Source organism: Microcaecilia unicolor, chromosome 7 (assembly GCF_901765095.1).
Source record: "Microcaecilia unicolor chromosome 7, aMicUni1.1, whole genome shotgun sequence".
Taxonomy (NCBI): domain Eukaryota; kingdom Metazoa; phylum Chordata; class Amphibia; order Gymnophiona; family Siphonopidae; genus Microcaecilia; species Microcaecilia unicolor.
Genome location: NC_044037.1, coordinates 43,767,529 through 43,791,632, shown reverse-complemented (window position 1 = coordinate 43,791,632; position 24,104 = coordinate 43,767,529). Strand labels below are relative to the sequence as shown.

Genomic DNA, 24,104 nt, shown 5'->3' with positions numbered 1-24,104 from the left:
AATACTTTCATTGTTCCAAAAAGAGCTTTCTTCTGGTGTTCATAAGATGTAGCATATATAGGCAACCTATCATGGTATGCTTGAAAATTCTTGATCAAGCCTGTGGCACTCAAAATGATGGGAAATATCTTTCTGTCATATTTTCTTGGTTTCTGACTGTATTTTTTGGCACTTAAGGATCTTTTCTCTGTCTATATGATTCACAGAATAATTACTTAGCACTAATGCATATTATCAGTTCAGTTCTTATGTTTTTCACCTTTCACTTTCAGCCAGTTTTTTTTTTTTTTTAAATATCAGTCTTTTGTAAAGTAATCAGAGTTGCAGATTGCAGTTTTCTAGTGGACTGGCAATAGAGTTGTAATTGGCTTTTGGAGTAATACTCCTTTATGTCAATGGCAAAAAAAAAAAAAGTTCAAAAGCACATCGAACAAAATTCAACTTATTATCCCTGAGTGAGATGTTTTAATGATGCAGGTAGGTTGCATAGGCGGTTGTTTACTCAGCTGTTTGAGGAGGCTAAAGTGGGAGGGGCTAGGGTCAGGGTATAGTTGTGGCTACTGTGGTGTATGAAGCGGAGTAGAAAAGAATGAAGCAAGCTAAAATTCTTGGAGAGGGGAACAACGCCTATGTCAACAGTAGAAGGACAGTGGGACACTTTTGAAGACAGCATGGAACAAGTCCTTCACTATGTGGCTCTGGTGCAGCTGTATCAGCTGTCACCCCATTAACCTATGTTACTGATGGTAATGTGCACACTGAATATACTCCAGAAATTATATGCCAAAAAAATAAAAACAATGCACCAAATTGATACAACATATTAAACAGAACAATATTTGCAGTATTCTGCAAATATATGCAAGTACTTTAACACTTGGCTCCCAGATAGACCTAGCTCCCTAGTCCATCATCTTCCTGTTCACCATGTGAGCAATGATGCTCAGCAGCACTGTAACAGAAATCTTGAGGTTAATAGCAACCATAAAATTATTTGCCTATCAAGATTTTTGGCAGGTTGCCAAATGGCCACCAGGATTCTATTGTTGAATTAACAAATATGTTTGGAATATATTTTATCAGTATTAGTCTTAGAACCAGGAAAGCCAGAGTTCAAATCCCACTGTCACTCCTTGAGATCATGGACAAGTCACTTAACCTTCCATGGTCTCTGGTGCAAAAAGATTGTACAAGCTCCCCAGAGACAGGAAAATATCTACTGTACCTGAATATAACGCGGATTGCGCTACAACTGAAAGAGGCATGAGCTAAATCCAAATCCACAATCCAGTACCAGGCATACTGGGCCCATTTTACAAAGCCGCGGGAGGGCTAGCAAGTGCCAAATCGGCACTGCCACTGGGGTAGCGCATGCACCCGGCGGTAATTCAGAGTTTGGCGCATGCCAAATTCCGTGCTAGAAAATATTTTTCTATTTTCTACCACGGGGGGCACTCCTGGTGATAATTGGCAGTGGGGCCACGGCGCGCGCTGCATGGTACTGTGTGAGCTCTTACCACTAAGTCAATAGCTGGCGGTTAGGGCTCAGATGTAAATAAGTGCGCGCTAATTTTAATTTTTGCACATGACCATTTCTTAGCCCATTAAAAATGGCCTTTTTCCCAGCCGCGGTAAAAAGTGGCTCAGCGTGTATGCCCAAAAGATGTGCCCACAGTACTGTAGGCCACTTTCTACCTGGCTTTGTAAAAGGACCCCACTGTGAAGTAATACAAAACTCTAGAAAACCACTCAGGACCTATAAAGCAATTCTGCCATACCATAACAATACTAACTTTCAGGGGTCACAAAACTAGGTCCTTCCTAGGAAAAGGCAGCCCCAATAAGCATTACAGTGGGTAGGAGAACATCAGTACACTTAATGGAAAACTAAACAAGCTGGATTAGTACAGATCAGTCCTACACAGAATCAATGCTAACAGAATAACTAGCCTTTTTCAAACACAGACCCTTAAGTATAGAATGAGTAACCACAAACTAAAAATAGAAATATGTAGACAAAAATTAAACTGAACTCCCAAGAAGCTACACTCTGCATACAGTACAACACCAGAGAAATAGAAACAGTGATGCATGTCTCTCTGTACTGTGCAAATGTAAATTTCAAATACTCACCTTGAGTATTGTGTTCAAATCTGGCTGCCGTATCTCAAAAAAGATATAGCGGAATTAGAAAAGGTACAAAGAAGAGCGACCAAAATGATAGAGGGGATGGAACTGCTCCCATATGAGGAAAGGGTAAAGAGGTTAGGGCTGTGCAGCTTGGAAAAGAGACGGCTGAGGGGGGATATGATTGAGGTCTACACAATCCTGAGTGGTGTGGAGCGGATGGAGGTGAATCGATTTTTCACTCATTCAAAAAGTACAAAGACCAGGGGACACTTGATGAAATTGCATGGAAATACTTTTAAAACAAATAGGAGGAAATATTTTTCTCTGAGGATGTCCAGAATTTACTAGAGTTAAACGAGAGTTTGGTGGAGCGTGAGTGCCTTCCTGCCCGCCATGAAAACACAGTCTCCTCAGTTTTTCTTTTACTGCGGTGAGGAGAGGGTGTGGTTTTTTACCATCTCCTCATATCGCTCGGTCCTAGAGAGCTTTTTTGTGCCTTCTGGCTATTTTTTTTTGTTTATTTTTTCGCTTACTGTGTTCCTGTTGTGGAACCTCTGTCTTTTAATTTTTTTCCTTAAAGTTTTAGTAACTTTGCCCAGTTTTTAATTTTCCTTTTATTTTCTGTCATCAGGCTGCTTTTACGCCTTCAGCCAGGAAGTTTCCCTTTCTTTTTGTTGTTCCTTGCCCCTTTTTCAGGCACCTTTGCGTAGTTTAATTTGGCCATCATAAGTTTTTCCTTCCATGTTCATGAAGGTTCCCAGTGGCTTTAAGTGCTGTACCAGGTGCAATCAAGACAATCTCTGGAAAAGACACCCATTCTTGGTGTTTACAGTGTGGGCCCGACCATAGCCCCACTAACTGTGTTTTCTGTCTTCGCAAGAAGAAGAGGACCCAGGTTTCCAGAGAGGCTCAATGAGAGAGGATTTTTGGAGCCATGTCCAGTTCCTCGACGTCGGCATCAAGGTTGGTGGCATCAGCATTGACATTGAGCGTTGCACTGGCATCGGGGCATCGGTAAGCATGGCTGCTACTAGACCAGTAGACACTGGGAGCAGTGAAATGTTGAGTGGGTCTCCACCTGCCTCGAGGCCTTCTGCTGTGCAAGGCCCTCCAGACCGTCCATTGTCGGATCCAACCCCGAGGCAACGTGTGGATTCAAAGTCGGCACCAAGGAGCCTCTGCGACACTCTTCGGGTGAAGGCCAAGAAGCATCATCATCGGTCGCCATCAACACGTGCCGGGAGCTCCAGGGTGTAGAAGGATTTGGCACCTGAGAAGCGTTGTGGCCAGGAGGACCACTCCCCCTCCATACAGGAGGTGCTAGTGCGTTGGTTTCACAGCAGCCAGGACCCTGCTTCTGCATTGACACCAGCAGTTCTGCAACCAGTGCTCAAGCTGGCATCCCAGCCTTTCCCGGTGTCGACCCTTGATGAACGCATCCAGTCCTTGCTCCCTGAGCTGCTGGATGGCCTTATGCAACAGTGTGCATCAGCATCAGGGTTGCTTGTGCCTACCCTACCTCCAGTTGCGGCCCCGCTTGGCCCTAAGCCTACGGTGTGGCCTCTGACACCAATGCTGCATGCTGCTGGTATCTACAGCCACCCAAAGTCAGCACTCCCTTGACGTCGGTGAAGGAAGCTTTGCTGGAGTCAAGGCAGGAACCAAGTTCTCAACGCCGTTTTTGAGGACATGGTTCCTCCACGTCGAGGTAGGTTCGGTCTCGACCCTCCCATTAAGAGGTTTTGTCTGACACTGAAGAGGAGCACTCATAGGATTCAAAGGAGGATTCAAAGTACTTTTCCTCGGAGGAGTCCTATAGAATTCCCTCTGAGCTCTTCCCTCCACCTGAAAGGAGAAAGTCTCCCCCGGAGAGCCTTTTGTTCCCAGCTTTTGTTAAGGAAATTGCTGATGCTATTCCTTTCCTTTAGCAGTGGAGAATGAGCCCAGGGCCAAGATACTCAAGCTCCTGGATTATATGTCTCCTCCTAAGGAGGCTGTGACCGTCCCTCTCCACGAGTCCTTATCATGCCCAAGAAGACTGACACCCAGTATCGGATCCACAGAGCATCTGGTTTTGTTAGGCCTCAGTTGCCTCACAATGCCGTGGTGGTGGAATCCGCTCTCAAAAGGACCAGGAGTTCCAGGGATTATGCCTCAGCGCCCCCAGGTAGAGAAGTTAGAACCCTGAATTCTTTTGGGAGAAAGATGTACCAGGCTTCAATGCTTATCTCCCAAATACAATCGTACCAGCTCTTCATGAGTGTCTACTTGCGAAACTCGATGTGCAAGCTGTCAGACTTGGTTGAGACCCTTCATCCGGAGCAGGCTGAGCCATTTTACCAGTTGGTCAAGCAGCAGAAGGCATGTCGCAAGTTCTTGGCTGGGGCATTTAGAACACTTTTGATGTGGCATCCAGGATTTCTGCTCAAGGTATAGCAATGCACAGACCCTCATGGCTGCGTGTTTCTGACCTAGAACATTCTGTTCAGCAGAGGTTGGCAGATGCTCCATGCCGGGGGGATAACCTTTTTTGGAGAGAAGGTTGGGGAAGTCGCTTCTTTCGCCCACTGGGCGCGTTCTGCATCAGCCTCCTCAGCCAGGAGGTCTTTTGATAAACCAAGGAGGAGTGCCTATTACTATCAGAGGCATAGGTACACTCCTTCGGCTCGCCAGCCTGTTCAGGCTCAGCCCCAGTGTTCTTGTTCACGTCAACAGCGTTTGCCTCAGGCCCCTGCTGCTCCCCAGGCAAAGCAAGGGACAAACTTTTGACTGGTTCCAGCAGAGCATAGCTGCAGTAAAAGTGTCCGTCCCGGATGACTTGCCAGCCCAGGGGGAGGTTAAAGGGTTTTTTTCACAAAAGGTGGCACTTATAATCTCTGACCGGTGGGTTCTTCAAATAGTCTGTCTTGGATACGCACTCAGTTGGTATCTCAAACCTCCAAATTGCCCACCGAGAGCTCGTTCCTTCAGTTCTCAGCACAGGCAGGTACTTGCACAGGAACTCTCCACCCTTCTGAAGGCTCATGCTGTCGAACCCATTTCACCAGAGGAAGAAGGACAGGGATTCTATTCTAGGTACTTCCTTGTGCAAAAGAAAACGGGGGAGGGGGGGGGGGAATGGTCCGAATCCTAGACCTAAGGGCTCTGAACAAATTCCTAGTCCGAAGAAAATTCAGGATGGTTTCCCTGGGCATCCTTCTCCCAATGATTCAGAAAAATGATTGACTATGCCAGCATTTCCCAAACTGTGCGCAGTGGCACCCCAGTGCACAATGGCGAACTCACAGGGGTGCCACGGGACATTTGGGAGTTCACATGCCGAGTGCCTCCACTGCCCCACCCGCTCACTCGCTGCAGGCAGTGATGTAAGAGCTGCCTTTGGCCTGCCCCCGAAGCCTTCTTAGTACAACATCCCGCCTATGCGGGAACAAGAAGTGGCTGTACAAAGAAGGCTTTCGGGGCAGGCTGAAGGCAACGCTTACACATTGCTGCTGATGGCAGCAGTCTGGAAGTTTGGAGGCCTGCTTCCGCCCCGTGATCCTGGTTGCTCACTACTCAGCTGTCAGGGAGAGAGGACGGGGCTGCAGACATTATGTTGCCTCCCTCCTGTGCTCAGGTCCGGGCTCGTCTTCATACTCCTCTCCCAGGAACAAGGTAAAAATGGATTATAATGGATTACAAGGGGGGCATGGGTTGGGGGGGGATGGTACATGGGGGAGAGAGGGAGAAATATTAGACATGATGTTCGGCGGGGGGTGGAGACCTGTGTGGCAGTGCGGGAGGGGGGGGGGTGCCACGAAAAATTGCACAGACACTAAGAGTGCCGCGAGCTGAAAAAGTGTGGGAACCACTGGGCTATGCTCTCTGGACTTAATATTTTCAGCCCACTGGAGGTATCTTTAAATTCGGCTGGGAACACATCACTTTCAGTACCACATGTTGCCTTTTGGCCTTGCGTCAGCTCCCAGGGTGTTCGCCAAATGTCTAGCGGTAGTTGCAGAATCGCTATGCAGACTGGGAGTCCATGTGTTCCCATATCTTGACAATTGACTGGTGAAGAGCACCTCAGAGGACGGTGCTCAGGAATCCATGCAGATGACTTTTAGGGTGCTTGATCTATTAGGGTTCATTTTAAACTACCCCAATTCCCATCTCCGCCCTGTCCAGCTACTGGAATTCAAAGGAGCCATGCTCAATACTTATGTCCAAGGTTTGAGCCTCTAAGCAGGTCACAGCTTGGCAGGTGTTGAGATTGTCGGGCCACATGGCTTCCACAGTGTACGTTACACCCATGACATGTCTTCACATGAGATCAGATTAGTGGACCCTAGATTCTCAGTGGTTTCAAGCTACGGGGAGTCTAGAAGAAGTCATCCAAGTGTCCTCAGAGCTTTGTACACTGTCTTCATTGGTGGACCATTTGATCCAATTTGACTCTGGGACTTCTTTTCCAAATTCCTCAGCCTCATAAAGTTCTGACGACGGATGCGTTTCTCCTGAGATGGGGCGCTCATGTAGATGGGCTTTACACCTAAGGTGTTTGGTCCGCCCAGGAAACGAATTTCAGATCAATCTCCTGGAGCTCCGGGCAATCTGGAATGCTCTAAAGACTTTCAGAGATCAGCTATCTCATCTAATTGTTCTTATCCAAACAATCAGGTTGCAATGTATTACACCAACAAGCAGGGGGGCACCGGATCATGCCCTGTGTGTCAGGAAGCCATCCGGATGTGGCATTGGGGTTGCCAACATGGCATGTTCCTTCAAGCCACTTATCTGGCAGGCAAAAACAATAGTAAATGTAACAGAAACCTTCAAAACTAATTTAAACAAAACTTGTCACTCTCATTATTCATATATGTATAGTGTTTTTCTGGAATAAAATCCAATAAATCAAACCGCTGAACTGTGACCATTATGGTCTTATATTTTGCACGGAGGGATTTTTTTGTAAAAAACATTGCAGTGGACAAGAATTTGGCAGGAAGAAGGTTTTTTCAGCACATCTCTACTTAAGCTAAGTAACTGCTATTTATACACTTTTTGAACATCAAGTTTACTATTTTTTTGAATTTTACCCATCTATTGAACAATAGTAATAGGATGGAGGTAGGATGTGCTATGATGTAAGGGTGGTGTTCCTGCTAAACTTGGATTATCAGTCCACAGCAATACACCAAAAACTGAGCACAATACATATATATATAAAAAAATTTATTGGATTTTATTCCAGAAAAACACTATACATATATGAATAATGAGAGTGACAAGTTTTGTTTAAATTAGTTTTGAAGGTTTCTGTTACATTTACTAATTTCATAATTTGAAACCGTTTCTTTAAGAACACCCAGAATTATGTTAGGCAAAAACAATACCCTGGCCGACAGACTGAACAGGGTAATGCAACCTCATGAGTGGTCTCTCAATATGGGCTTAGCCTGCAAGATCTTCTGAGCATGGGCACTACCTCGGTGGATCTTTTTGCCACGCGGATGAACAGCAAAGTCCCTCAGTTCTGTTCTAGGCTTCAGGCCCACGACAGACTACCACTGGATGCCTTCCTCCTCAGTTGGGAGACAGGTCTTCTGTGTGCATATCCTCCCATACCTCTAGTGGGGGGAAAACTTTATTGAAACTCAAGCAAGACTGAGGAACCGTGATTCTGATCGCGCCGTAATGGCCGTGGCGGATATGGTTCCCTCTTCTTCTGGAGTTATCCTGCGAAGAACCGTGGGGATTGGAGTGTTTTGAGACCCTCATCACGCAGGACAAGGGTCACTTCTACATCCCAACCTTCAGTCTGGCTCTCACAGCTTGGATGTTGAGAGCCTAGAATTCACTTCCTTGGGTCTTTCGGAGGGTATCTCCTGGATCTTGCTGGCTTCCAGGAAAGACTGTTAAAAGGTGCTATTCTTTCAAATGGAGGAGGTCTGCAATCTGGTGTGAGAGCAAGGCCCTAGATCACCTTGCTTGCCCTGTACAGACCCTGCTTGAATACTTTCTACATTTATCAGAGTCTGGTCTCAAGACCAACTCCGTAAGAGTTCACCTTAGTGCAATTAGTGCTTATCATCAACGTGTAGAAGGTAAGCCCATTTCTGGACAGCCTCTAGTTTGATTTATAAGAGGTTTACTTTTGTCAAAGCCCCCTGTCAAACCTCCACCAGTGTTATGGGATCTCAACATCATTCTCACCCAGCTGATGAAAGCTCCTTTCTAGCCACTGAATTCCTGCCATCTGAAGTACTTGACCTGGAAGGTCATTTTCTTGGTGGTTGTTACTTCAGCTTGTAGGGTCAGTGAACTTCAGGCCTTAGTGGTGGATGCACCTTATACTAAGTTTCATCACAACAGAGTAGTCCTCCTCATGCACCCTAAGTTCCTGCCGAAAGTGGTGTCGGAGTTCCGTCTAAACCAGTCGATTGTCTTGCCAGCATTCTTTCCCCAACCTCATGCCCATCCTGGTGAAAGCTCTACTGCAAGAGAGCATTGGCTTACTACCTGGAGCGGAGAAAGCCCCATAGACAGTCCGCTCAGCTTTTTATTTCTTTTGATACCAACAGGATGGGGGGTCACCATCGGGGAAACTCACCGTTTCTAATTGGCTGGTAGATTGCATTTCCTTCACTTATTCCCAGGCTGGGCTGGCCCTGGAGGGTCATGTCATGGCTCATAATGTCAAGCCATGGCTGCGTCAGTAGCCTACTTGCGGTCAGCCTCCATTGAAGAAATTTGCAAGGCTGCGACATGGTCTTCAGTTCACACATTCACATCGCACTACTGCCTTGAGCAGGATACCCAACGCAACAGTCGGTTCGGGTGGACAGTGGTGCAGAATTTGTTTGGGATCTAGAATCCAACTCCACCCTCCTAGGCCCATTTTATTGTGTTCCAGTCTGCACTCTCGTTCAGATTGTATATAATTTCAGGTTAATCTGCATTGCCCAATTGACCAATGTTTGTTGTTTTTGGTGAACCTGGATGCTAGAGATTCCTCACTTGTGAGAATTATAAGCCTGCTTGTCCTTGGAGAAAGCAAAGGTAGCAGGTTTTCTCCTTGGAGTTGTCTCCTTTGTTATTTGCTGTAGTATTAAACGGAGGAGACTGCGTTCTCGCAGCAGGCGGGAGGGCACTTGCGTATGTGCAGTGGAGTGTGTCTCACACTGCACAAAGCTCTCGTTTAACTCTAGGAAATTCCGGACCGGGGGACATGGGTCAGCGTCACCCACTTGTGAGAACATAAAGCCTGCTGTCCTCGGAGAGCACCTGCTACAGGTAAGTACCTTCGCTTTTCACTCAAAGAATAGTTAAGCTCTGGAACTCACTGCCAGAGGATGTGGTAATAGCGGTTAGAATATCTGAGTTTAAAAAAGGTTTGGATAAGTTCCTGGAGGAAACGTCTACAGTCTGTTGTTGAGATGGACATGGGGGAAGCCACTGGTTTCCCTGGGATTGATAATATGGAATGGTGCTGCTAATTGGGTTTCTGCCAGGTACTTGTGACCTGGATTGGCCACTGCTGGAAGAAGGATATTAGGCTAGATGGACTGGGATTGATAATATGGAATGGTGCTGCTAATTGGGTTTCTGCCAGGTACTTGTGACCTGGATTGGCCACTGCTGGAAGCAGGATACTAGGCTAGATGGACCATTGGTCTGACCCAGTATGGTTATTCGTATGTTCTAAAACTGACATATTCAAATTGCTTCATTATAAATTAATTCTTTGGGAATTCATTATAAATTAGCAAATAAAACGAAATCAGAAAATAAGGCAATACCTTTTTTTTTTTTTAATTAAAAGTAATATTCTTTTTTTTTTTTACCTCATCTGTTTAGCCATTTAATTTTTTTAAATTGTGTTGGCCTCGGTCTCAGGTTCTGCTTTCCTGTCTTCCTTTAAAGTCTTTCCAAGGGTCGCCTTTTTTCTCTTCTGTGTTCTTTACCTCCTCCACTTCATCCAGCTCCAGCACTGATCTGTTCCTTTCAGCTTTCTTCCATTCTTTTTTCTGCCTATTCATTCAGATTTCATTCATGTTTTCCAGAATTTTATCTCCTTCTTTATACTTTGTCTATGTACAACTTTCCATTTCTTTCCCTCACTCTAGCCCTTCCATTTTCCTTCCTCTTACTCCCCAGTCTTTCACTAACTTTTTCCTCTCTCCCCCTTCTGTCCAGCATCTTCTCTCTCTGCTCCTGCAATTCAGTATCTTCTGTCTCTCCCTCCCCCTATGACCATCCAGCATCCTATTTCTTGTTCTCTCCCCCTACCATCCAGTATATCCTCTCTTGTCTCTCTCCCTTTCAGCATCCCTTCTTCTGTCACTCTTCCCCCCTCACTGCTAGCCAGCCAGCATCCTGTCTCTTATCTCTCTCCCCCTCTCTTCCACCTGCTAGGCAGTATCCCCTTTCTTGTCCCCCGCTCTCCCATCCAGTATTTCCTCTCTATTTCTCTCTGCCCTGCACCCACCATCCAACATTGCCCCGTCTGTCTCTCTTTGCCCCTGACATGCATCATTGTCCATCTCTTTCCTCCCCCTCTCCCGCCTGCACCATTCAGCATTGCCCTGTCATTTTCTCTCTGTCTTCGCACATCAAGCTTTGCCCTGTTTCTTGCTCCTCCCATGAAGTATTTCTTCTGTCTCTCCTTTCCTCCACCCCATCATCCAGCATTGCCTGTTTCCTTGTCTTCAATACCAGACCAGACAGATCAATGGGTTATGTCCATCCCTCAGAAAGAGATAGAGAAAAGAAACCCCATAACTCCAAGCACTTTGCCGCTTAAGTGTATCGTGCAGCCTGGAATGCCCAGTTTTTTTCTCTGTCTGTTAGCAGATGGTGGACGGATCTGCAACTCCTTTTGGTCATGGCTGGCTAGCTCTTGCATACATTCTGCTGTGTGACATTTGAGCCAGGGGTGTGCTAGCTCCCAAAGCTGGGGTTTCACTAAGATGACACTGTTTTACTGGGTCCCTCATCGGCCAGCTAGGGAATACCTAGGTTTCCTAGGTCCCTCTCTTCCCCTCCCTCACCTGAAGCCTTTGAAGCTCTGCGGGATGGAATGTGGCAAGGACATGTTTCTACTTACCTTTCATGCTGAGTAAGTATGTTTACTTTCTGAGTCGGCACAGTGAGGTAAGACGTTCCTTTTATTTTCTTTTATTTCCAGTTTTAAAAAAAGAATAGCATCTGCAGTACTTTTATTTGTTTCTTTTCTGTTGTCTGGTTCTGATACAATTCAGTCTCAGCAACTTTATTTTCATGGGCTTTTAGGATGCACGCCTGTTTCTAGTTGTCTGAGGCTGCGCTGCTTTTGCGATCCGTTGTCTCAGTTGCAGTAGTGAGCCTTTTTTGTTCACGCCGTTCTACCTTCAGCTCGTCTTCCATCAACTTCCGAGGTTCCCCTTGTAGGCCAGTGTTCCTCCAACGAATATTTCCTTTTCCCTGACTTGACTACAGTGCAGCGTGCCAGTTGCCATGACAGTTGCTTCTCTTCTCTGGTACTTCTTGGGCAGCAGGCCTGTTTATAATGCCCTACTGCATGGAGTTTTTCCCGTCTTCATTTTGGCATCTGCTGTTTCCACCTTTGGGCGCTGTGTCCGTCTCGGGCTGGCAGTCCTTCTTCCTTTTTATTTTTCCTTCTTGGGTTATTACAGCTGTGTTTGTGGTGCATCGGAGCGCTGCTGTTGTGCTTGGGGTCCTAGAAGTTTCTGCTGTCCTGAGCAGCCCTGCGGTTCCTTCCTGGTGTAGGTTGTGAGTAGGAGTGTCAGCTGGTAGCTGTTGATTTGCCTCGTGGGTGCCGCAGAGGTTTTCTTTGCTCTGCCAGCTGGGTTCAGGTCCCATTAGACTCAGGCCCCTGGCTGTTCTTCTTTCTCCTCTCTGTGAGACCTTCCAGTTTCTCGGCTTGATGCTTCTTGCAACTTATATTCCCTCTCCCTTCGTTTCAGGGGAGAGCGCAGATTCCTCTCCCTTTGGAGCTGGCTTCTGCTACTGTTAACCTTGGGGGCTGTAGTGCTCCTCACTTTCAGGCTGGCAGTCTCTCCTGTCTCGTGATGTGGTTCTCCACGGCCTGGGTGGTGCAGTTCTCTTTGGGGGCTATGGTTGACCTTCTTCTCTTTCTTTTGGAGTGCACATGGAGCTGAGGAGGTTCCTATAGTCCTCTTATGTGGTTTACTGTCTTCTTCTGGGTCACTTCGATGGTTTGTTTCCTTACCCGATGGCTCTGAATGTGTGTTGCTCCTACCTCTGGAGGAGAAGTATAGATTCTTCCTGTAGGGTCTTGTGGATTGAGCGTGGCACCTACTCTGTACGTCTGACTAGTCTTCCTCTCGGCTTGAAACTCCTTTCTCCTACAGCCTGTGCTTCATACTCTTCTTGCTGCCTGTGGACTTTTCTCTGCAGGTCTGGCATACCAAGTTGTGGCAACCCTTGAGCGGGGCTTCGCTGCTCGGGACTAGCTTCCTCTCTGGAGGGTGAGCTTTGCTTCCTCTCTAGTGGTCAAGCCTTGCTCCCTCTCTCGAGGTCGAGTTTTGCTCCATCTCTGGAAGTTGAGCTTTGTTCCCTCTCTGGTGATTGATCCTTGCTTCCTCTCTAGGAGTCGCCTAGCTCCCTCTCTGGAGGTCGAGCCCTGTTCCCTTTCTGGGGGTTGAGCTTGCGCCCTCTCTGGAGGTCGGGCCTTGTGCTCTCTCTGGAGGTCGGGCCTTGCGCCCTCTCAGGAGGTCGGGCCTTGCTCTCTCTCAGGAGGTCGGGCCTTGTCCCTCGCCAGCGGTCGAACTGAGCCTTGCTCCCTCTCTGGAGGTCGAGCCTTATTCTCTTTCTGGTGGTCGATCCTTGCTCCCTCTCTGGAGTTCGAGCCTTATTCTCTTTCTGGTGGTCGATCCTTGCTCTCTCTCTGGAGGTTGAGCCTTGCTCTCTCTCAGGAGGTTGAGCCTTGCTCCCTCTCCGGATGTGGAGCCATGCTCCCTCTCCGGATGTGGAGTCATGCTCCCTCTCTGGAGGTCGAGCCTTGCTCCCTCTCTGGAGGTCGAGCCTTGCTCCCTCTCTGGAGGTTGAGCCTTGCACCCTCCGGGAGTCGAGCAGAGCCTTGCGCCCTCTCCAGGGGTCGGGTGTTGTGCTCTCAATGGGGGTCAGGCTGTACTTCCTTTCTGGAAGTTAAGTCCATTTCTGTGTCTGGAGTTTCTAGAGATCTAGCCTAACTTCTCTTTGGTTAGAATGGGCTGGCTTTCTCGGCGGCAATTCTCGTACTGTTGTTCTAGAACAGCCCTCAATCCTTCTCCCCCTCCCCGCTCCCCCTGTTTTCTATTTCTGTTGATGGCTCTCTCATTCTCCCTGTCTCCTCAGCTCGAAACCTTGGGGTCATCTTTGACTCTTCTCTCTCCTTCTCTGCTCATATCCAGCAGATTGCCAAGACCTGTCGTTTCTTTCTTTACAACATCCGTAAAATCCGCCCCTTCCTTTCCAAGCTCTGTACCAAAACCCTCATCCACACCCTTGTCACCTCTCGTTTAGACTACTGCAATCTGCTTCTTGCTGGCCTCCCACTTAGTCACCTCTCCCCTCTCCAGTAGGTTCAAAACTCTGCTGCCCGTCTCGTCTTCCGCCAGGGTCGCTTTACTCATACTACCCCTCTCCTCAAGTCGCTTCACTGGCTCCCTATCCGTTTTTGCATCCTGTTCAAACTTCTTCTACTGACCTATAAATGTACTCACTCTGCTGCTCCCCAGTATCTCTCCACACTTGTCCTTCCCTACACCCCTTCCCGTGCACTCCGCTCCATGGATAAATCCTTCTTATCTGTTCCCTTCTCCACTACTGCCAACTCCAGACTTCGCGCCTTCTGTCTCGCTGCACCCTACGCCTGGAATAAACTTCCTGAGCCCCTACGTCTTGCCCATCCTTGGCCACCTTTAAATCTAGACTGAAAGCCCACCTCTTTAACATTGCTTTTGACTCGTAACCACTCGCCTCCACCTACTCTCCTCTCTTCCTTCCCTTACACATTAATTGATTTGATTTGCTTACTTTATTTTTTGTCTATTAGATTGTAAGCTCTTTGAGCAGGGACTGTCTTTCTTCTATGTTTGTGCAGCGCTGCGTACGCCTTGTAGCGCTATAGAAATGCTAAATAGTAGTAGTAGTAGTAGTAGATGGAGAACCTGGCTCCATCTTTGGTTGTTGAGTCTGGTTCCTCTTTGGGTGGTTACTCTTGTTAGGTCTCGGCCTTGTAAGTTGAGCTTCCTTCTTATGAGCCAGACACTATTCCCTCTTGGCCAGTTGTCTGGGGTCCTCTCATGCCTCTCTTTTGGAAGATCGAACGGGACTCTATTCCCGGATGTCTCACATCACTTTCTTCCCATCTTCTTCAGGAGATGAGTTTTTCTCTCTGTCAGGAGATGCAGAATACCTTCGTTCCTGGAGGTGGGGGTGTTGCCTCCTCCCTGCTCATGAATCAGGATGCCGTTTCTGTAGGTGAGGTGTGATTCAGTTTTAGACTGGTAGGTCTGTCCTTGTGTCTGGACAGACAATGGACCTATGTTCTGGCTCATGCCCAGGAGGTCTGTTTCTGTCTTTGGAATTGTCCTTTGTCGCTGTTTGGTGCTCGGGCCTTGGCCTTGTTAGGCGAGTAGGTTTCTTCCTGTCCTGAAGGCAGTTGCTTTAGGGGAGTCGAGGTGATTCCATCTTTGGATGGTGTTGCAGTGCCTCTTGGTTGTCATGTTTAGTTCAATCTTCCCATTTCTTGGATTGGCTGAGTTCAAGTTGGCAGTGTCTACCGCCGTTTCGGTTGGTGGCCTCTTCCTCCATCCTTTCGGGTGGGATGTATCCCCCCTTGGTTTGCCAGTCAGAGTCTCAGCTCCTTTAGATTCCGACTCGGGACCCCCTTGCTGCAACTTTGGCGGTGGTTTGACTTAGCTCCAACCTGATGAGTGGTGTGTGATTTCCTCCCTCCTCTAGGACTTCCTTTTCAGCAGATGCTGTCTTTGGTGTCTGTTCAGGTCCTTTTTCTTGTGGGCCTCTTCATGGGCAGACTTGGGAACCCCTGACTGTACTTTGGCTGGAACTCCTTAGGCTCCTTCTCAAGGCCTTTCAGGCTGTGCAATGGCTTCCTTCCGGGGCTTCAGCCTTTCTCATATTTCAAGGACTCTATTAATTTCTACAGTTGGAGACCGTAGGAGTTTCTGCCTGGTGCGGGTTCTTTTTAGGCTGTTGCTTGGCGTCTTTGCGGACGTTTCCTTTGTCCCTTTGGAGTATTGCTATTCTTCTATTCGTGATTTTCCTTTCCCACCCTAATGCTACTACTTTGCAATATCCCATTGGTCTGAACTGGTCTGGTCTGGTATCGATGACTAGGAAGGGAAAATGATGTTTCTTACGTGATGGTACTCATACCAGACCAGTCCAGACACCCACCTTGTCTGGGTTTTCTTGGTTGCTTTCCTGTGGATATTTCTAGAGCTTGACTCTTCTGTATCAGTGTTGGAGGCTCTTTTTGGCTTCTGGAAGCAGAGGACATTTCAAGAGGACGGGATGCTACCTTACTGTTCATGCCACTTGGCGATGCCAGCTATGCTTCCCCTTTGAGCCAGTTCTCCTGCTTCAGAGGTACGTTTGCTTGACAGATGAAAAGGCTGAGAGATGACCTTCCTTCCCTTCTGATGAGTGGCTTGCCTGCCCTTGGCCGCGCAAGAGCCCGCAATATCTCCCATCTGGGTGTCATTGGAGTTCTAGTAAGCTCTGTTTTCCTGTTTTCTTATTTTGTTGCAGTTAAGAGCACCATTGCTTGTCTATTCAAAATACTGAACATTCCAGGCTGCACAATACACTTAAAGGGTGAAGTGCTTGGAACTATGTTTTTTTCCTCTGTCTCTTTCTGCTGGTGGATGGACATAACCCATTGGTCTGGTCTGTTCTGGTCTAGAATGATTAAAGGGAAGAAAACTATTGGGTAAGAAATATAATTTTCCCCTCTGTTTCTCTTCCCCTGGCATGCAACACTGCCCCTGTCTTCCTCCCTCCCCGCACCCTGCACCATTCAGCATTGCTTCTGCCCACCTCTCTTTCCCTTATCCAAATTTGCTCTTCTCCCCCTCCTATGCAGTATTTCCCCTGTCTGCTGTGTCTCTCCAGCCCACCCAGTATTGCCTGTCTTTCTCCCTCTGGCATGCAGCAATGCATTTACAAAGGCATAGAGTTCCCAATTTTCAAAAATTGTTCTAAACAAAGATTTTTAAAAGAAATAAATGTGATGGTGTCACTGGGGGTTTGTTGGATATGCCAGATGGTTGGATTAGCAAATATCAGATAATTGAGACTGTACTGTAGTAAGAGAGGACGATGAATACATTTGGAATGGAAATAACCTGAAATATACTTTATGTTTACTTTATTTTGTTTTTTGTATGTTCAAGGGGAGAAATCCATTCTTTTTAGAGCCATCCATTTTAATTACGATCACAGATGGAAACAAGCTGACAATTACAGCTGGTGTCAAAGAAGAGGTGAGGTTGGTTTTGTTTTTTTTGAAGGGAAGACAGAAAGTTGTAATTTTGCTTTAAAATAGATTTAGCTTGTCTATTTTTTTGGTTCCCAAAAATTATCCCTTTACACAAGAAAATCGTACAAAGTCTACTGCTTTTTATACATTTTAAGATATAGCTTGCCTTTCATATATTAAAGCTGTGTGTAAATATATGGGATGTACTAAGTTTGATTAGGTCTTAAATTATATTATGTAAGTTTCTTGATTTTATTTTGATACCATATTTTGCACTGCATTGTACATGTTTTGTTTTATTTGTGCCTCTGTTAGATATGAAGAGAAACTTGTCAGGTTGCACTAATGGCCTATTTCCTTATTCTGCTAGACCAGTCCATGCAAGTGGGTTGAGCCATCCATATAGCAGATAGAGAAAATTGAATTTCATTGATGTCATCACCGGTGTAAGGATTAGTGCAGCCTTGGAACTTGTCAGTATTCTCTGCTTCCAGAAGATGATTGCGGCTTGGATTGTGCAGCATAGTTGTTTGGTATCTGGCTTCCTGGGAATGGGTTGCAGCCTGTACCCAAGGTTAAGCTTCAGAGTCTGTTCTTAGAGATTGGTTTGTGTACTTTTGCCCTAATTGAGCTAAGAGTCAGTCCTCCTACATGACTCAGACCATGAATCCCAATCCTGCTGGGCTAGGATGTTCCGTGGTGGTGCAGCCCCCATGGGTCCCTACCTGGGAAGGGGGCAGCAATTAGGCATTGGTTCTCTCCTGTTTCTGATCCTCATCCCTACTTCATTGACCCTCAGTCTCTCTAGCCTTTACTTCCTCAGCAGCCTCTTCCCTAATAAAATTGATTTAAAAGAATAAGAGATCAGAAAAGAGAAAAGGGGGGAAGGCTGCTTTTGAGGCAATGCAGTTCTCCATCAGGGAGCCAGGAGGCTGAAGTAAAGTATTCTCAAGAGAGCCTAAGGGTTTTGCTTGGCCCGCGTATACAGGGGCAGGAAGGATGTGCATATCAGTTGGTCAGAAGTGTGGCACTTGTAGCCCCTAACGTTTGCAGTGCATTAAGTTTAGTCTGAACCATTTGCAATGAGAAGTAGGTGGGGCTCTCCAGAAGAGATACCTATGTCTTCAGGCCACGAGGCGTGAGCAGATGTAGGTGGGGTGGCATCCCCAGTGGTCTGCCTGGATTTGAGCTCTCCTTAGAGAGGGATGAGTCCTCCATTATTCATCTGTTTAGATAGGAAGAGCTAGCATCACTCATTTCTCGGGTCTATTTACTTTAACACATCACTTTATATATTGCCCTTCACTTGGGGCACCAGAGCGGTTTACAACAAAAGCAAGCTAAAAGGCAATTGAGAACAAGAAAAATCAGAAAAAGAGAAACTAAAAAGCAGTCACCGCTGAAACACTCAAGAGCACCTAACTCCAACCTAGCAGTCCACAACCTCATCAAAGACTGGATAAAAGAAATTTGCCTTATCCCCTCATCAAGTTCAAGAAAGGGCTTGTTTCACTCTGAAGATAGAAAGGAATAGAATTTCATAAGGAAAAGCCCCCAAAATAAAACGTAGAATGATGCGTGCAATTGAGATGATTGACAGATGGTGGTAGAATAACAGGAAGGTTTCTTGGAGTAAACTCATGGGCTTATAAGAAATCAACATATCAAACAAATTCTCTGGTAACCCTGAATGCAGGACATTATGGACCATGACCAAGATTTTAAACTTGACTCTGTAAGTGATGGGAAGCCAGTGTTTTGTTTTTGGATGATCAAATTTCCAGGCTTTAAACAGTAACTTAACAGCAGTATTCTGAATAAGGTGCAGCCTTCTCAGGGAGGACAATTTGAAGCCATTATAGATAAAATTATAGTAATCAATGTGACTAAAAAGTAAGGCATGAACAAGCATGTAGAGCGTAATCCCACCAAAGTAAGATTTAACTGCATGGATTCAATAAAGAATTAAAAAACATGGCTTTAGACACTGAAGCAAGTTGAATATCGATCTGAAGATGGAAATGAAATGGACTCCCAAAATAGGGATCAAATCAGAGTGCATAATTGGAGATAAGAATAGGAAGTCAGGAAATGCCTGAAATACAAAGGGCATGGGATTTCTAAGAATCAAGTTTTAAATAGTTGGTCCTGAGCAATTTACAGCTTCCAGGCAATGTTTGAGAGGAGACAGATTAACAGAATGTGGGTCTGCATAGATTACAAGATGAATCTCATTGACCAAGAGATTGCACTAATCGTGTAAAAGGAACTAGAAAGATATTAAATAGGGGCCAAGACCAATCCTTGTAAGCCACATTGAGCCTGCAAAGAGGTGGGAAAATGTGGGATACAAATGCAATAAATAAATAAATAAACACTACAATTAAGCTGATACTGATAGAAAGCTTAGCTCCAACAGAGACCTTAAATAGAAAACTAGATAGCCATGCCAGTACCTTATCACAAATACCAGCAGTAGCAGAAACAAGCGATAAACCAAAATTTCAAGTATACAAGAATCCAAAAATCTTCAAATCTCGGTTAACAATGTAGTTAATTAGGTTTCTGTATTGTGACCTTTCTTAGGATATAACAAGTTGGTCTTCTCAAAAAACTTGTTATTAAAGGAAAACAACTTTTTCCAGAATTTTAGATAAAGGGAATATAAGAGACAGGATGGATATTTTCAGAGTTAGATACATCTAAAATCAGCTTTCTTTCCAAACAGCAGTTACTTGACATGCATCAAAGCTGAAATGCACAACTGAGCAAAGAAAAGAAAAAATTATTGTAAGCCACGTTGAACTTAAACTTGTGTGGGATAATGCCCAATTCTAGATCTTTAAACATAGCAAGATTAAAAGGAAAGAACTTTCTGAAGAGTAAAAATTAGCCATGGGATTAAAACTACCAAAGACAGCAGCAAGGACAGTAGGAGTGAAACTTAATGCAAGTGGGACTAGGACAGCAATAAAATTACATTGAATATTAGACATCTTTTCAGAGAAATATGAAGCCAATTTAGCTGAAGGGGAAGAGTTTGGAGATACAGAAGCAGATCCACAAGCTTTGAAAAGTTAAAAAAAAATTGTAGGGTTAGTCTGTCCCAAATCTGGACTAAATAAGTGTTTTTTTAAGCCATTTTCACAGTTTGTGGTAAAAATGTAAGATATCCTTATACTGGATAAAATTATCTATTGATTTGTTGTTTAACCAAATACATTCTGAGTATCATGATTACTATTTAAGCAACCTTAGGCCAGAGTGGTACCAAGGGGATTGATGATGAAGTGTTACTCAAAGCCAAATTCTAAGCAAGAACCTGGTACTTGAGGGATAAATTACCGAAATCCACTGAAAATACAACACAGTTTGAGGCAAAGTCCTCTCTATTAATGGATTTCAGATTCCCTAATTTGTTTACAAGTGGGACCCTATAACGATCCCACAGATGTCAGAGGTGCCTACGAAGGAAGCCATAGATTCTGATTCCATTTTAGAGGGCTTATGAAGACTAAGGGGGGAAGTTAACGTGGGCTACCGTTAAGACGGGTTATTTTACCATAAGTCATGCTATTTTAGTACAAGGTCTCATTGCATAAAATAACCCCTCTTAGTGGTAGCCCATATTGATGAATTGCCCCAAGTCCCTTTCCACAAAGCCCTGAGGAAGATGGTCTTGGTTATGTGTAAATTGCCAGTGGCAGTTCTGAAGGGGATCAGTGTCATGGGGAATCCCATCCTATACATGAGGAAGATCTGAACCAATTGCTTTGCCTCCCCAGGGTGGGCTCCCTGGTTATGGTGGGGGCAAAGAAGACCACCATACCAGGTTTACCCTTGAACTCGCAAGACAGGAAAGTGGAGGGTTTCCTAAAGCAGATGTTTGCACCATCTGCTCTGACAATCCAAGGAGCTTATTTTTGAAGCATATGAACATAGCAAAATGCCCAAATGGATGTCCATGTGCTTGAAACATCCAAATCCCAATTTTCCAAAGGCAGAAAAGGAACGCCAACAGTGCAGTACGTCCAGATAACAAGGCTATGCTGTAAAGTTTGCAGTACCCCTCTCCACTGGTGCTGAAGATGACAGTGGTGACTGATGCATTTCGGCAATCACACCAGCTGGGAGCCATTGTTCCAGTTCCCTTAGAGGAGTGCGGGCAGGATACTACTCTTTATTTTGTCATATCCAAGAAAGGAGGCTCATTCTGTCCTTTTTTTTTTTACATCTCAAAGGTCAGTGCCACATTGTGTATGCCCTGATTTCACATGGAGATCTTACAATCTGTGATCATGGTGGTCAAGAGGGACAAATTCCTCTCCTTCCTCAACCTGACTAAAGCATACCTTCACATCTGGATTCAGGATCAGCATCAGCTGTTTCCCCACTTCTATGTCCTCGGTCAGCACTATCAGTTTAGAGCCCTGTTGTTCAGTTTGGCCATGGCCCAGAGGACTTTCATAAAGGTCAGAGTGGTAGTGGTGATGGCCTTTCTCAGTAAAGAAGGGATCAAGGTTCATCCATCCTGGTTTACTGGTTGATCTGGGCTGATTTGAAGGAGGATGCTGTGGCAGCCACTTTAAAATGATTCAGAAATTATTGGAGAACCTTGTTTGGTTAGTAAATTATGTGTAGAGCAGTCTGTTTTCCTCATTCCTAGAGTATCTGGAGGCAGGGGGTCCATGGCAGCAACTCTGAAGATGCTCTGGTGGATGAGATCCTACATGAGGTCTCTACAGTAGACACTTCTTTCTAGCTGGTCCCCCTGTTCACAGTCTGCCCTTTTGGGGTTGATCAGGAGCTCTCTTATGGTGGTCCCTATCCCTCCCCCCCATCGTAAGGGCATGGACTTGGAATCTCTCAGTTGGGTAGCAGGCATGACCAGTGCCAGCCTCTGATGGAGGGCTTACTGTTAAGGGTAAGTGGCACAGGGAACTTGGTCCACTCAGGAGACAGCCTTGTATATCAACAGACTGAAATTCAGGGTAGTTCATCTAATGCTGGTGAGCTTTCCTGCTAATAAGGGGTGTGGTGGTTTGGGTTCTGTCTGACAAGTGCCAGAGCAGCAGATAACAACAGGGAGGGGGCACCAAAAGTGGATTGGTAGCAGAAGAACGTGCCTTGCTGTGTCAGTCAGTAGAGAGCCATCTGATAGCCAGTTTGGCATTCATTTTGCTGGGGTAGAAAATGTATAAGTAGACTTTCCCAGTTGGAACATTCTGGACCTGGGTGAATAGTTGTTGAGCCCCACAGTGTTTAAATGGTGGTGGATAACTGAGGTCTGCTGGTTTTCTTTTTTTTTTTTTCCTTTGTTTATTTTCCTTTTATTGAAAAAGTAATGTGATAATACAGAATTGTCAATGAACAATACAACCATAAACCAGCCCCACTGACTAGAGCATAGAAACAAACGCTAATAACAGTTTAGCCCCCATTCCCTCCCCCTCCCCTTCCCCTCCCAAGATGGAACTCTCTGGTCTGGGTATCAGATGAGCAGGAGGCATCCGGACGAGAGGGCCACTTAACATATAAGTCCCAAATTTTATGGTATTTAGTTAGATGTCCCGTGCACATAGCTGTGAGTCTTGATATCAAATGAATACTGTCCAGCTTACGTAAAATTGTTTGAAGGCCAGGGAGAGTGGGGCTCTTCCAAGCCGCCGCTAAGACCATCTTACTTGCCACAAACACCTGTGTGGCAAATTGGTGAACAGGCTTTTTAACTCCATGAGGTTTAAAGTGCAAGAGGCAAGAGTCCATTTTCATAGGATTACTAACTGCAGCTACATTAAAGATAAATTTCAAAACATCCACCCAGAACGTCTGAGAATGCGGGCAGGACCACCAAACGTGAAACATATCTCCCTCTGAACCACACTGGCACCAACAGAGTGCTGAACTGGAGTGGGACATCTTGGCCAAACGCTGGGGAGTATAGTACCAACAGTAAAGTATTTTGTGCCCATTTTCCGCCATTGCACTTGAAATAGAAACCTGAAGCAAAGATTTAAATGCTTGTTCCCATTGTGAGAACTCTATGCTACATCCAAAGCTTTCTCCCACTTAGACAGTACTCAATAGGGTTACGGAATGAGAGGAGAGCCCTATATATTCTCAAAATGCCCCCTCTCCCTCTCCCACACATAAGCCCTTGTTCAATTAGGGTCTTGGACAAGCTTAAGTCACCTCTTGCCCTACGTACGATAAGATCTCGCAGCTAGTAATATTGAAAGGCATGCAAGGGAGAAAGCCCATACTCTTTACATAGCTCTTCAAAGGACAAGACTACACCCTCCTCCCATATTTGACCCAACTCGCAAAGACCCAGGCCCTCCCACAAGCGGTAACAGGAATCCTGGGTACCTGGGGTAAAGTGGGGGAGCAAAGCGGATAAACGTGTGCAGAAAATATGTATGGCCTGGGAAAAAATTTCTCGTATTCTACTCCAAGTTGTCAAAGGCCACTGGAGCAGAGGCGGGCAATCTCTGATTATCTCTCCCAGAACCTGTCTAGGTAGCCATGATATTGCTCTCAGTGGGTGAGGGTTTAACCACCCCTGCTCAAGCCTTTCCAAATCTTCCTGTACCCTGTAACCAATCTGCCAATATTCTAAGATGGGCTGCTTGGTAGTATAATAGAAACGATGGGACTCCCATTCACCCCCCCCCCCCCCCCCCCCCCCCCCCGTGTTCTCAGCTGGTACATCACCTCGTTACGCACCCGCGGAGGCCTTTTCTTCCATATGAAGGAGAAAACTCTACATTGTAAACCCTGCAGGAATTTGTCTGGTAGGGAGATAGGCAACGCCATAAATAGATATAGTAATTTGGGGAGTATGATCATTTTAACTGCGCTGATCCGCCCTACCCATGAGAGTGTCATCTGCTGGTTTTCAACTTTAACGACGTCTTGCCAAAAGCTAAAGTTATGCAAGAAGGGAGTTTGTCACCCAAGGGCATCCATGCTGTGATCCAGCCTTGTCTCCTGGAGAGCCTGTTGTATATGCACTCTCCATGGCCTCTTGTCAGATGGATCTTGCACGGAATAGTAACTCCTTGTTTGGTGATCCTGATGGTCGCAGATTGGCTTCATCGTCAATGATGTGATGATTTGGACAGGTTGCTGACAGGCAGTCTGCTGCACTTACTGCAGAGCCTGGACCTCCTCAGGCAAGAGCTTGTCTTTATGGAGGACCCAGATCCCATTGGCTAAGCTCTGGCCATTGAAAAACATAGACTGATGCACAGGGGTTACTGTTGGGCAGTACTTTCTACTCTTCTTAAGGTGCACAGGATCTCATTCTTGCTGGCTTCTGTGCAAGTCTAGTGAGTGTTTTAAGACCTGGTGAAGACCCAGGACCTGTCCATGAGACAAACATATTTCCCTTCCATTTTGGCCTTCTTACAAGGAGGTTTTAAGCGTGGTTTGTCCGTCGATTCCCCCAAAGTGGATGTGGCTGCTTTGAAAGGGGTCTTCG

At 45.9% G+C, this 24,104-nt stretch overlaps 1 protein-coding gene across 4 annotated transcripts in view; it reads left to right on the top strand.

The window, feature by feature from the left end:
* Positions 1-24,104, top strand: part of LOC115474359 (integrator complex subunit 6-like) — a 170,139-nt gene that overhangs the window by 50,916 nt on the left and 95,119 nt on the right. For all 4 annotated transcript variants that reach the window (XR_003942838.1, XR_003942839.1, XM_030209804.1 and 1 more), the window contains one exon: positions 16,536-16,625. Coding sequence is in view for 2 of the 4 variants with exons in the window: in XM_030209804.1 (XP_030065664.1) it covers positions 16,536-16,625 (90 nt within the window). In the remaining 2 variants the exon portion in view is untranslated. The remainder of the gene's footprint in view (positions 1-16,535; positions 16,626-24,104) is intronic.